General features: G+C 35.0%; 2 protein-coding genes across 2 annotated transcripts; both read left to right on the top strand.

Moving 5' to 3' along the window:
• LOC107902181 (receptor-like protein 19) lies at positions 1-1,337 on the top strand. The gene is made up of 2 exons (XM_041092849.1): positions 1-1,203; positions 1,308-1,337. Exons 1-2 carry the CDS (start codon positions 1-3, stop codon positions 1,335-1,337), a joined length of 1,233 nt encoding a protein of 410 aa, XP_040948783.1.
• A 501-nt stretch (positions 1,338-1,838) lies between these two features.
• On the top strand, positions 1,839-2,312 carry LOC107902180 (putative receptor like protein 25). The gene has a single exon (XM_041092848.1). It carries the CDS (start codon positions 1,839-1,841, stop codon positions 2,310-2,312), a length of 474 nt encoding a protein of 157 aa, XP_040948782.1.
• The last annotated feature ends 10,821 nt before the right edge of the window (positions 2,313-13,133 follow it).

The raw sequence follows: 13,133 nt of genomic DNA, 5'->3' as shown, positions 1-13,133 counted from the left end.
ATGGAGAATCTTGTGTCCTTGAAGGTTTTAGATCTCTCTTATTCCAGCTTATCAGGACAGGTTCCAAGATCATTGGGAAACCTCTTGCAACTCACTTATTTAGACTTGTCGGTGAACCAATTGAGTGGACAAATTCTAAGATCATTGGGGAACCTCTTGCAACTCACTCATTTAGACTTCTGGCAGAACCAATTGAGCGGACAAATTCCAAGATCATTGGGGAACATCTTGCAACTTACTTATTTAAACTTGCGGCAGAACCAATTGAATGGACAAATTCCAAGATCATTCGGGAACCTCTTGCAACTCACTCATTTAGACTTGTCGCAGAACCAATTGAGTGGACAAATTCTAAGATCATTGGGGAACCTCTTGCAACTCACTCATTTAGACTTGGGATGGAACAAATTGAGTGGACAAATTCCATTGTCAATTCTAAACCTAACGCAGCTGGAATACATGAAAATATCTAATAATTCTTTACAAGGTTCCATTCCAAATAAGGTAACCGCTTTTCCTAATCTAATATATTTATACTTAGATGACAATTTACTCAATGGAACACTTCCGTCATGGTTGTATACTGCTCCCTCCTTAAAGACAGTATATCTCTCTCAAAATCAATTCAGTGGGCATATTAAAGAATTCCAATCCAAATCACTAGAATTGATAGCGTTAGAGAATAATAAACTCCAAGGTCCTCTTCCATCTTCAATATTCCAACTTCTCAATCTTGCCCACCTCCTTTTATCCTCAAATAATCTTAGTGGTGTCATAGAGTTTCGCATGTTCTCAAATCTTTCAAATCTCAAATATCTTGACCTTTCATATAACAGCCTATCCTTAACATCTAATACTACTTCTACTGTTAATCATATATTGCCTAATCTTACAGACTTACTTTTGTCATCTTGCAATCTTAGTGAATTCCCCCAATTTTTAAAAGGGCTTAAAAGTTTGGAAAGCTTAGACCTCTCTTGCAACAAAATTGAAGGCAATATTCCACAGTGGACGCAAGAGGTGGGGAATGACTCTTTGACTTACTTAAATGTATCTCACAACTCTTTGACAGAAGTTGAGCACTTTCCATGGAAGAATATTGAAGTTCTTGACTTAAGCTCCAATTTGATCAGTGGAAATCTTCCGATTCCATTTTCGACCATCAATTTCTTTTTGATCTCAAATAATAGTTTCAATGGAGAGGTCTCTTCTTTAATCTGCAATGTCAGTTCTCTTCGAATTCTTGATTTGTCCCACAATAACTTGAGTGGAACAATTCCGCAATGTTTTGGAAATTTGAGCAACAGTCTTCGATTCTTGAATCTGAAGAAGAATAAGTTCTATAGGACGATTCCTCCAAAATTTGCAAAGGGATGCCGATTGAGTAATTTCAACTTAAATGGAAATCTGTTAGAAGGGCCTTTGACACCATCCATCCTTAATTGTAGAGGTCTGGAAGTGGAAATCTGTTAGAAGGGCCTTTGACACCATCCATCCTTAATTGTAGAGGTCTGGAAGTGCTAGATCTTGGTAACAACAAGATCAATGATACATTTCCTCATTGGTTGGGAAGTCTTCCACAGCTACAAGTTCTTGTATTGAAGTCAAATCATATGCATGGTTCCTTGCGTGTCAATAGCTCCAAGTCTAGCCCTTTTTTCTCTAAAATCCAAATTTTTGACCTCTCCAGTAATTATTTTTCTGGACCCCTACCAGTGAGATACATCAACAGCTTCAAGGCTATCATAAATCTAGAGAAGATTGGTAGTACAGTGTCGTACATGGGGGTGAATGATCCTGGAGGTCGTGGCTTCTATACCTTTTCCATTGGAATTGTTATGAAAGGACAGGAGAGGGAATTGGTGAAAATTTTCACCATGTGGATGATCATTGATCTATCAAACAATCAGTTTGAAGGGTGTATTCCAGAGGTTTTTGGGAAGCTTAACTTACTGAAAGGGCTCAACCTTTCTCATAATAACCTTAATGGTGGTATCCCCACCTCAATAGGGAATGTGACAAGTCTTGAATGGTTGGACCTATCTTCAAACATTTTGTCTGGGACGATTCCAAATAGATTGGCAGATCTGCCATTTCTTTCGTCCTTCAATGTTTCTGAAAATCAACTCCATGGTCAGATTCCTCAAGGCAAACAGTTCAACACATTTGGAAATGATTCATATGAAGGAAATAAGGGACTATGTGGATTTCCGGTCTCTAAAGGTTGCAACATCATTGAGCCAGCACCTCCAAATGTGATTGAAAAGATGGCTCAAAATCAAACATTGCTTTTGGTTGGAAAGTGGTGTTGATAGGCTATGGATGCGGAATGGTGTTCGGAATGTCCGTGGGATATGTTGTTTTCCAAACTGGAAAACCAAAATGGTTGGTGAATTTGGTTGAAAACCAACAAGAGAAGAGGCGAAGAAGAAAGTCAAAGGAAGGCAATCGAAGCAATAGACGAAGAAGGATCTAATTACTGCAAATGATGTTCAAGAATTAGTGTTGTATTTTCATGATTTCTAGTTCTGTAGACCGTTTTGCCTATGGTGAAGGGTTGCATTGGTATGTGTCTGTCTTTATTATTGGACCAATTCCTCTGTCTTTCATTGCATTTCGTACTATCTGTAATGGTTTGTTTGAGTGTAACATTTTGTATGGTGGTGTTGTTTATGTCTTCTTTCATGGATTTCAATTTAGTCTCAATAATCTTTGCTACTGCTCAGTAAAGGAGAAAGGAGAACAAAATGTCTGGTGGAACTAAGAAAACAGAATGAGAAATTTTGACAGAAACTTAAACATAAAGCATTGATATCTTGCTCAACAAACAAAACAAAAACAGCAAAAGCTTTGTGAATAAAAATGCTTAAGTAAAGACCAAATGAAGAAGAATTTTCTGAAAGATTTCATTACATTTGAATGAAGGCACAATGCCATTACATATAGCAAGCAATCAGCTGGTCAAAAATAAGAAAATGTTACCTAAACACATATCTAACTCCACTAAGTGGCTTAGTAACTTGATAAACATTGCTTGCTCACTTGGTAAAGTTGATTTATCAATCTATCAGCACCTAATTACATCAAGCATATCAACAACTTAGTTTATATCTAAGTAATAAAATATCTATTTGAAAGTAACAAAACAGCAGCATAAGCTTCAGCTGCAACTTCCATGGCTCGGACAACTTGGTCTGCTTCTTGGTCTGCATGCAAGCCAACTTCAACAATGTCTCAATGATCTCTGTTGTATTTTCATAATTTTTTTACAAGTTAGCAGTAAAAGGTTTGGTTATCTAGAGACGGTAATAATATATCGCAGAGTTGAAGGAATGATGTAATGAATTGAAACATGGAACAATGCAGACTGTACATATAGGTTGCTTTAATTGGTGGATGTAAAGTCCTTATTTCCCTTAGTTAAGCTTATTAATTGAATTGGTGATTCAAAGATGCATGAATTTCTAGCTAGCAGTCTGCTTGCCATCTCATTGGCAAACCTATACATAATGGGTGGTTTCTCTGCAAATTTGGATTGTTTGTGGTTGAGGACACTTAAACACACACACACACTTTGTAGCCATGTATGTGTTATATGGAACTTAAAATTGAATTGAATTTGATTTGATTAACATAGCACTCGTAAAAGTGAGAGTTTAATAAGACATTTGAAGAGTGTTATGTAATTTGCAACGCTAGAAAGCAATCAAATTAAAGCAAAAAGGAGTTTAAAGGGACCAAGGATGAAATTTTACCAAAAGTGAAACGCTACAAAGTTTGGCAAAAACAACATAAATTAATTACTGAAAAATGTAAACTAATCAGAAATGCAAAAAACAAAATAGATAAAGGATCCTTCCACAAAATACAACAGTAAAATGCAAATCTATTGTATCAAACACTGAATACTTAATGAAATACAATATTCCACAACAAAAGATCAATTATGTGAAGAATGAATAAAACTAATTTTTACTTACAAAAATAGATTTACTTACAGGAGCATGACTAGATGGCTCATGGCTATTCTTAACCTCTCTCGCCTCTGTTGGATGGGAAACCATTGGTTCATGAGTTGAACCAGAATCACCATTGAAGAAATTGCTATGGAAGTTTGGATGATGAAGAGACGATTTTTCGTTTGTTCTAGATGATGGTAGAAATGGCCCATTATAACCATATTAAAAAATTTTAAAAATAGAAAAAAATCAGTCAAATGGCCTGATAATTTCTTTTCAAAATTGTTCACTTTGATTCTTCAAGCATATTTAACTTATTTCAAGAAAGTATTGGAAAAAAAGTATGGCATACAAATATAATCCTAATAGGAATGAATTGTTGAAGAAGGTTTTTAAGTGCAGGAAGCATGTCAAGGTGCTTATCAGTTTCGTTGTATTTAAAATTAGTTCTAAATAAATAAGAGTGACATATAATGAAAATTTTAAGGTTAACAATTTTTACACAACATTCGCCTCAATAAACAAGTAATTTATTTTATTTTCTTAAGAAATAGGTGACAATATAGAGAGAGAAAAATTGACCACGAGTCTTAAAACTTGAATTTAAAATAATTTCTAAAAAGTATTTATATGAACATATTGGAAAAAATGTCCATTTTGTCTCAAATTTTAGGGGAAAACTTACGTGAAACAACCCCTCCATCTATATGACAGGTTGGTTTGGTTCTCGTGGAAAGCTTTTTGAACTTCTGGAAGATTAAAGTAAAATTGCACCCTTAATGGAAGACACATGTCTACTTCTATGCTAACTATAAGAACCAAGACTAAAAAATAAAGTTTTACGCTTTTGATATAACCAATAAAAGAAAAATAGCACAAAATTAATTTTACTCAATTGATTAGTTAATTCAATTCTTTAAGAACTTATGTTATTTGTAGTTTCGAATTGAAGTAAAGTAAGAGGAATGTAAAGAAATAAACGAAAACATGTTTTCCTAAGTCCAAATCTAGCTCATTTTCAGCATTAGGAGGGCGAAAGCCAACAAATTGCTTTTGTGGGGAGTAATTATGAGCATTGGTCTTGAAAGTAGCCAAACCGGCCTCGAACTCAAGGTTTTTGCATTTTGTGCTTCAAGTGGTTTTGATGTCGGAAAAGTAATTATTTTCATCAATGGCATTGCATTCTTTCTTGATGTCATTATACAATGAGTTGTTTATCATCTCCCAAAAGAAAAGGAAATCAATTCTTGCAATATCGTCTAGCTTTTTACGAAGTGGTTCCCAACTGTTCAAAATACTTACAATTAGAAAAATAAAATAAAATTCACAATAAAACCTTTAAATTAACATTGAATTGAACCTAAGAATGTTTACTAGAAAGTTGAGTTGCAACATATGTTATTTTTGTTCTATCAAGGCCCAATAAAATTCCTAAAGATATTTCAGGATAATTTTAGCTTTTTTATGTTAGCGTCGATACTTAATCTAAATCAAAATTTATTGTCTGTGATGTAAGTAATGAACAATAATTGAAGTCGTAATGATTTAATCCAAAACGTAGATGTCGATATCCTAATCCAATCTAATAAATATCATAAGTCATCTTGAATTAGGCAAGTTACTCAACGATGATAATTTCTAACTAATCCTTCTATGCAAATATATTGTAAAGTGGCAATTAAATTTGATTGTTTAGATAAAATTTTATTTACAACCAATCCTTTGAGGTTAAATTTGGATTGCTTGGATTGCTTGTTGTTGTCAATCAAAGCATTAGCAAGATTTGGTACGAAGTGTCCTAAAAATAAAAATCCACAAATTTAATTCAAGTAATGGACATGTTATATTGTTGGTATTGTTGTATAGAAACTTACCCATAAATGATATTAAGTCAAGATCATTTGATTGTTATATTTCTATTCTATAATTATTTTTTAAATTTTTTTTAATTTAATAAGAAATTTGATTAATTATTTGAGTCTGAATCTAAAAATAATAATGTTTCAAGCTTTATATGTAAAAAATAAAGTATAATATATATTAGCACTGTTAGAGTTGTGTGACTCGAATTTTTGTTTAAAAAAAATACACTGGTAAAAATACAGTTGGTACGGACCATGCCGCACAAGGAAAATTCGTATAGAACTACACTTCTTTTATTTGATATTGATTAGAATAAGGTTTTTCAATCGTTAAATAAATTTAGTTGAAATTTCTCTTGTACCATTCGAATTCGACATTAGTAAATTTTTTTCTCCTTTGCCCGTGGCTTTCTCAAGAGGGTTTTCACGTAAAATCTCTGTGTTTTATTTTTCCTGTTCTTATTGCTTTGCGATCGTTCTATATTATCATTATCAACGTTAGTTTTAACAAGAGCAAAATTATATGCTAGAGATCACATTATATATATTTTAGTTAGTCATTAAGTATAGTTTGGTTTATTAAAAATATGTTGATATACAACCAAATGAGAGAAAAAAAAAACCCAGAAATTGTTCACTGCAAAACTTGATCTAGCTATATATAGATCTTTGGACTTGAAGACTAGATATTTTTAATACCATTTTTGCATGAATTTAAGTAATATTTTATCTGTACAAAACAAAAAATTGAAAAATATCAATATATAATACCCAAACTATTTTATTTAATAATGAAGAATATATATTTTGATCTTACTAGTACTATCATCTCCGTTCTTGTAATCACTACTTGAGTTTGAATATGACCATCCATATCCAATAAGGGAGTCGATGAACAATAGATTTGACATTGAAACATATATTATATGGAAATAGAAAAAAAACCAATATAAGAAAGACAATGCAATTCATTTAAAGTACACGATGAAAACAAGATGTACTGTAACATTTTATTGTTCTAACACATTTAATATTTTTTGATAATGTATATGGATATCAAAGAAATAACTATGAAACATGATATTTTAGTTTTAATTTTAATTTTTTTTAGATTTATACATATTTAATTATTTTTATATTTTTAGATTTAAATGAAGTTTTGACCTAACAATATTATAAGTCAACTTTTTCATCCATTTTGAGTGATTTGATAAACAACGCAAGTTTAAGGACTAAAAAAGATGAAAAATAAATTGAGGGCTAAAATGATTTTTTTTAGTAAAGTTAAGAGGACCAATCATTGGATACACATCATCACCTATATATGTTTACAAGTACCTCAGTTTCACAGGATAGATCAAATAGTTTACACAAATTTCTCATTAACAACTGAAAATGTGAAAATTCTTTTAAAATTAGAATGGATGTCCATAATTATCCCACTTCTTCAATTATATATTAATACACCAAATTGTTCTTTTTTGCGTCTGGAATTATACATTCAATTAGCTCCTTTCCACACTGCTAACTTCAGCATAAACCATTTGATTGTTAGCATGGTGGTGTCATGGGACTCAAAATTTAAAGACTAAACCTAATTGGTCTCAGATTTGATGTTACCTAATTAGGGGGATTGATATCCTTAGCGGCTTTTAGTCGACGGTACGAACAAGTTAGTGGATACTGCTTATTGTTGTTAATTTGTGTGGAATTACTGGACATTCTTCTGTAATTGTTCGAACTTTCCTCATTGCTTGTGGATTAGGTTTAGGTGACAGTGATAAGTGGAAGCAAGAGTTTAAGTGATGTGAATAGAAAACTTCCTCACCTAATCGCCTTTTTCTCGAGTAAACATATATACTCAATACTGCAGAATTTTCATATTTGTGTGGAATTCTGCATTATGCAAATGTCCAACATTGCTTGTGGATTAATTAATCAATCCATGTGTATATCAAGTTAACTTTGTTGACATGATCGTGTATACCAACTTTCAGCTAGTTTTAACAGATCTGCTGGAACTAAGTAAACAAAATTAGTGAAGATGACAGTTGCTTGAGCTAGAAGGCTCGATGTCTTGCTGAGCAAACAAGAAAATCAGCCAAGACTCTCTGGACAAATTGCTCGAGTAAAACCAGAAAATGAATAACAATTTTGATGGATTTTCATTACAAATGAATTGAGGCATAATGCCATTACATATACCATGCATTCAGCTGGTCAAAATGAGACAGACACCACCTAATCATCAACCTAATTCCACTAAGTAGCCTTGAAACTTATGAAAACATAACTTGCACACATAGGTAAGCTGATTTATCAATCTATCAGCACCTAATTACATCAAACATATTACCAACTTAGTTCAGATCAAACCAAGCAACAAAACATTAACTTAAAGTAACAAAAAATGAACAGCAGCGTGAACTTCAGCTGCAACTGCATGGCTCGAGCAGCTTCTCTGCTTCTTGTCTGCATGCAGACCAACTTCAACAAGATCAGACTGAGTAAGGCTAATTTGTCCAGAAGTTGCATCATGCAAAACTATTTAATGGCTTTTAGGTAGCTTGGTCAACGGTAAAAAATGAGAAAATTAGTCAAATTTCTTCCATTTTTATAGTTAAAAATTGGATTTTGTGCGTCAACATGAAGTACATGTGGCATGTACATGCAACTGTCTGATTATTTTGACATTTACACTAATTTTAACGGTAAAAATGAAAAAAAAATATTTAATAGACAAGACCAATTACCTCTTTTATCTAGCATACAAGAATTATTCTATACATCTTTCAATAAATGGGCAAAATTACATCCACACATTCTCCACATTTCGGATCTAGCCAATTGGTCACAAGCATACATGTCCCACTACCCTCATATATCGAAATTTTGGTTGTAGTGCATGTACTCTTTTAACTTTTGGTATTTCAATATTCAAAGATCTGATTTGATTATTTTATTTTGTGTTCTGTTGTGGGACATAGAGGTAGTGATAAGCCCCAAAATAGTTCCACTTGGCACATCTCCATACATTTCAAGCATACCAAAATCTGCAGGCAAGCAATACAAGACAAGTTCCAGCCACTTCAACATTTGGCTCCTGTTCATTACCAACAGAAAAACAAAAAACATTTTTTATATTTAATTGGAGGTCAAAAACACATAAAAAGACAACCGGACAGCTAGTATTTCACCCAATCTTCACAACATGTTTGTGTGCGTGCAGATACTTAACTTTCCAGAATCTTTTAACGCATATTCTATTATAAAATCACATATTACTATTTAAATAATTAATAAATTATTTAAAGTATGAAAATATACATATTTTTTTATTGGCTTAAGAGTGTAAAAAACTCTCAAATTTTTTCAAAAAAAAAATTAAATCCCTCATTTTTTTTACACTCAATTGAGCACTTAAACTTTTAAATTGCATAAAAAATACTCTCAAAATTCTTCAGAAAAAGTAATTAAACCGTTATTTTCTTTTCCACTCAATTGGGTACTTGAACTTTTTCATCATGTTTTTTGGGTGATTTATTACTATATAAGTTTCGAGGCTAAAAGAGACAAAAGGGAAAAAAAAGAAAAAGAAAAGCTAAAATGACTTTTTGTTTGTAAAGTTAAAAAATGCCAAATAAATTATGTCTTTTTAATTTTAATTTTTTACTTGATTAAAAGAAAAATAATTAACGAATGAAAAATAGCTATTCCCAAATAAATTTATCAGAATTTATAACAAATGAGATTTTAGATTTGAATTATGAGGTTATATATATATATATAAGTATACCCGTTTTTATGGAATCGGTGGATTAAATTCCCAGCAATCTTCTTCCTCAAACGTAGTGAATAGAGCACAATTTTGTTCTTTCGGGTGGAAAAGAATTTCTGTTAAGATATGATACGAACTAATCTTTTATTAAACTCTTGAAAACTTCAGTACAAAGTTGCTGTTTATTTATAGAGCAGGAAGGTTAAACTGCACTAACTGACTTTAACAACAGACGTAATAGTTTGTTTATTAACTAACTAGTTAACTGATTATAGTTATAACATTCTCCTGGTTCGGTTTGAATTTTTCACTTTGATCACACAGTTGAACTTTTAAATCCTGTCGAAAACCAGCAAACTGCTTTGGAGGTATGGGTTTTGTGAGAACATCAGCTATCTGTCTTGCAGAGGGAACAAAATTGACCTGGAGAGCTCCTGCAGTAACTTTTTCTCGTATGAAATGATGGTCAATCTCGACGTGCTTCATGCGTGCATGATGGGTTGGATTGGCGGCCATGGAGACAGTAGACGTGTTGTCACACCAGACAACTGGTGTTTGACACAAAGAGACCCCGACCTCGTCAAGTAACTGTTTAATCCATAATAACTCAGCAACGCAATTAGCCAAACTGCGATACTCAGCCTCAGAAGTTGACCGAGATACAACTGATTGCTTTTTAGAGCACCATGCAACTGGATTGGGACCAAGGTAAATTACGTACCCCGTGGTGGAACGCCTATCTTCAACCGAGGCAGCCCAATCTGCATCCGAGTAACCCACTAACTCGCACTGCCCTTTGGAAAAAAATAAACCATGGTCCATAGTCCCAATGAGATATCTCAGAACACGTTTTACTGCTTTCCAATGATCATCACTAGGAGAGTTCATATATTGACTTAGCTTGTTGACGCAAAAGGCCAAGTCGGGACGTGTAACACACAAATATTGAAGCATGCCAACTATGCTTCGATATAGCTGACCATCAGCAAACAATGAATGACCATCAGATGTAACAAGTTTTTGGTTACTCACCATGGGTGTTGGAGTGGATGCAGCTCCTGTCATCTCCGTTTTCTGAAGAATCTCTGAAACATACTTTCTTTGACTGAGGAACAGTCCCTGAGTTGTGTGATGAACCTCAATCCCTAAGAAGTAGTTCAGTTGCCCCATATCTTTGAGTGCAAATTTTTCGTGCAGTAAGCGAACAACAGTGTCTATCTCCTCATCAGAACTCCCTGTGATTACAATATCATCAACATATGCCATAAGCAGTAATAGATGTCCACCAGATGAGCGAATGAACAAAGATGGATCTGCTTTTGAAGCCCGAAAACCAAGATGAGAAACAAGATGCTGTTTGAGTGTCTGAAACCAAGCACGAGGGGCTTGTTTCAGCCCGTAAAGCGCTTTGGTCAGTCTGCACACAAGTGTCTGCCCATTAGCTCCTTTTATTTCAAACCCAGGAGGTTGAGCCATATATATCTCCTCTGTCAGATCACCATTAAGAAAAGCGTTATTCACGTCAACTTGCCTTAGAACCCAGCCATGCATGACTGCAATAGATAAAACAGTTCTAATTGTTGCTGCTTTAACAACGGGGCTAAATGTGTCTCGAAAATCAAAACCCGGGTGTTGAGAAAACCCTTTGGCCACCAACCGCGCCTTATACCGCTCCACAGTGCCATCAGCCCACTTTTTGACCTTAAAAAGCCATTTGCAGCCAATAATCTTTCGATTGTCAGGGAGAGGGCAGAGATCCCACGTCTTGTTGCGAAGTAGGGCCTGTAACTCCTCTTGAACAGCAGTTTGCCAGCAGCCATGTTGCATGGCATCATGAATATTAGTAGGAGTCTCTGGAACCTCATGACTAACACTACTAAGATATGCCTTTGGTTTATAAATACCCGCTTTGCTTCTGGTAGTCATTGCATGTGAGTTTACAGGCAACGAACTAGGTTCAGTAGGAATAGTAGGGCCAACTGAAGACTGGTGTAAGCTGGTATGTAACCGAGAACCATGATCTGAATTAGTGCTGTCAGAAAGCAAATTATTACTGAAGGAGACCATTGGACTGTGCTGTCGAGCTAAAGTATTACAAGGCTCAGGTAAAACTGATGTAGTGGATGGAGCTGAAACAGTTGGGCTGGAATGAAGAACCAGCAACTTGGAGCTAGAAACAGAAGCAGGAGGTTGAGCAACTGTTGTCTGGGAGGGAGACTGTTTGAACGGAAACTCTCCTTCATGAAACGTAACATGGCGAGAGATATACACCCGACCATCAACTGCCTGACAACGATAGCCTTTATGACTAGGGGAATACCCTAGAAATGTACATGGACTGGATCTAAACTGCAACTTGGAGTTATTAAATGGCCGTAGATTAGGAAAACACAAGCAACCAAATACCCGTAGAAAACAATAGTTGGGACGCTCATGAAACAACTTTTCATAAGGGGATACCCCTAAGGGAGAAGTAGGCAACCTGTTCACCAAAAAAACAGCACTAGAAAACGCATCATTCCAGTAGGTGATGGGTAGACTTGCGTGAGCCATCATAGAGAGACCGGTTTCAACAACTTGCCTGTGTTTGCGCTCTACCAGACCATTCTGTTGAGACGTATATGGGCATGTGACACGTCGAATAATACCATGATGTAACAGATAACCAGCCAAAGATTGAAACTCTCCACCACCATCAGTTTGCAAAGCTTTCAACTTGTACCCAAGAAGTCGTTCAGCTTGTCTATGAAAAAGAGGAAACACACTTAGAACATCAGACTTTCTTTTAAGAAAATATATCCACGTATATCTTGAATAGGCATCTGTGAAAGCAACATAGTAGCGAAAGCCATTTGATGTGACTGGAGCAGGTCCCCAAACATCAGCAGCTACTAGTTGTAATGGGGCAGTGTATTCAGAATTAGAGTGTGCAAAAGGTTGCTTGCGTTCCTTCCCTAAATGACAAGCAACACAACAAGCAGTATTTTTATTTTCAACAACTGAGATATTACATTGAGTCAACGCTTTTTTAAGCGTGGCATTACAGGGATGCCCTAGTCTATAATGCCAAACATCAAGTGGTACCATAGTGCTGGCAGTTAAACAGTGAGCAGAGTTCATCTTTGAGTCAGACGCATTCGAGTGTAGCTTGTATAACCCGTCACTTACAGAACCAGCAAGAAGAACCTTTCTCGTCTGTAGATCACGTACTTGGCACTGTGTGGGATAAAACTCAAACATCACATTATTATCCTTGGTAAATTTGGAAACAGAAAGCAAATTCTTTGTTATGCCAGGAACATGCAGCAACGACTTCATAAGCAAAGGTCGTGATCGAGTAATTAAGGATGATTGACCCATTGACATAACAGGAAGAGCGGATCCATTACCCACATAAACTTTACCTGGACCGTTGTACGGTATAGTTTCACTGATTGATGCCCCTGAATTGGTCAGATGATGAGTGGCTCCAGAGTCGGGGTACCAGGCATTATCCGCCACCGTTCCAGGAGTTGTAAGAAAGGCTTGAGACTG

Source organism: Gossypium hirsutum, chromosome D05 (assembly GCF_007990345.1).
Source record: "Gossypium hirsutum isolate 1008001.06 chromosome D05, Gossypium_hirsutum_v2.1, whole genome shotgun sequence".
NCBI classification, from domain to species: Eukaryota; Viridiplantae; Streptophyta; class Magnoliopsida; order Malvales; family Malvaceae; genus Gossypium; species Gossypium hirsutum.
The sequence above is the reverse complement of the archived record's forward strand: the minus strand, read 5'-3'. Positions and strand labels throughout refer to the sequence as shown.